The sequence below is a fragment of the Eimeria mitis genome, genomic scaffold (assembly GCF_000499745.2).
Source record: "Eimeria mitis Houghton genomic scaffold, Emh_scaff729, whole genome shotgun sequence".
Classification (NCBI taxonomy): Eukaryota; Apicomplexa; class Conoidasida; order Eucoccidiorida; family Eimeriidae; genus Eimeria; species Eimeria mitis.
In genome coordinates, this window is record NW_013575322.1 from 5,843 (window position 1) to 6,218 (window position 376).

The window sequence follows — 376 nt, forward strand, 5'->3', positions numbered from 1 at the left end:
GAGCCTTCGGGGCTGCTTCTGCATTTGCATTTGTCTTAGCCTTTTCTTCTGCCTCTTCAGATGAAGCTTTGCTGCTGCTGCTGCTGGCAGCTTCAGCGGCGCTCTCTGCGCTGCTGCTGCTGCTGCTGCTGCTGCTGCTGCTGCTGTCTTCGCCTCCACCTTCTTCTGACTTGCTTGAGGCATCTTCTGTTTCCTTATCGTCTGCATCTGTGCTGCTGGCTCCCTCTTCCTCAGCCTCTTCTCCTTGCTGCTGAGCCGCCACTTGCAGGGCTGAGAGCCCCCGGAAGTCTTCTGCTCTCATCCCCTCTGCTGCTGCTGCTGCTGCTGCTGCTGCTGCTGCTGTTCTGGGTCTCCTCCCTCTAGCAAAGAGCTCTTT

The 376-nt window shown here is 57.7% G+C and overlaps 2 protein-coding genes across 2 annotated transcripts in view; both read right to left on the reverse strand.

Annotated features, from left to right (window-relative positions):
- The window catches only part of EMH_0020900 (uncharacterized protein), a gene marked incomplete at both ends in the record, with an annotated part of 1,965 nt that extends 1,664 nt beyond the window's left edge, over nt 1–301 (reverse strand). Inside the window, one exon of the mRNA XM_013501656.1 lies at nt 1–301. Within this exon, the coding sequence (XP_013357110.1) occupies nt 1–301 (301 nt within the window).
- A 58-nt stretch (nt 302–359) lies between these two features.
- Nucleotides 360–376, reverse strand: part of EMH_0020920 (ankyrin repeat-containing protein, putative) — a gene marked incomplete at both ends in the record, with an annotated part of 7,496 nt that continues 7,479 nt past the window's right edge. The window contains one exon of the mRNA XM_013501657.1: nt 360–374. Coding sequence (XP_013357111.1) covers nt 360–374 — 15 coding nt within the window. The remainder of the gene's footprint in view (nt 375–376) is intronic.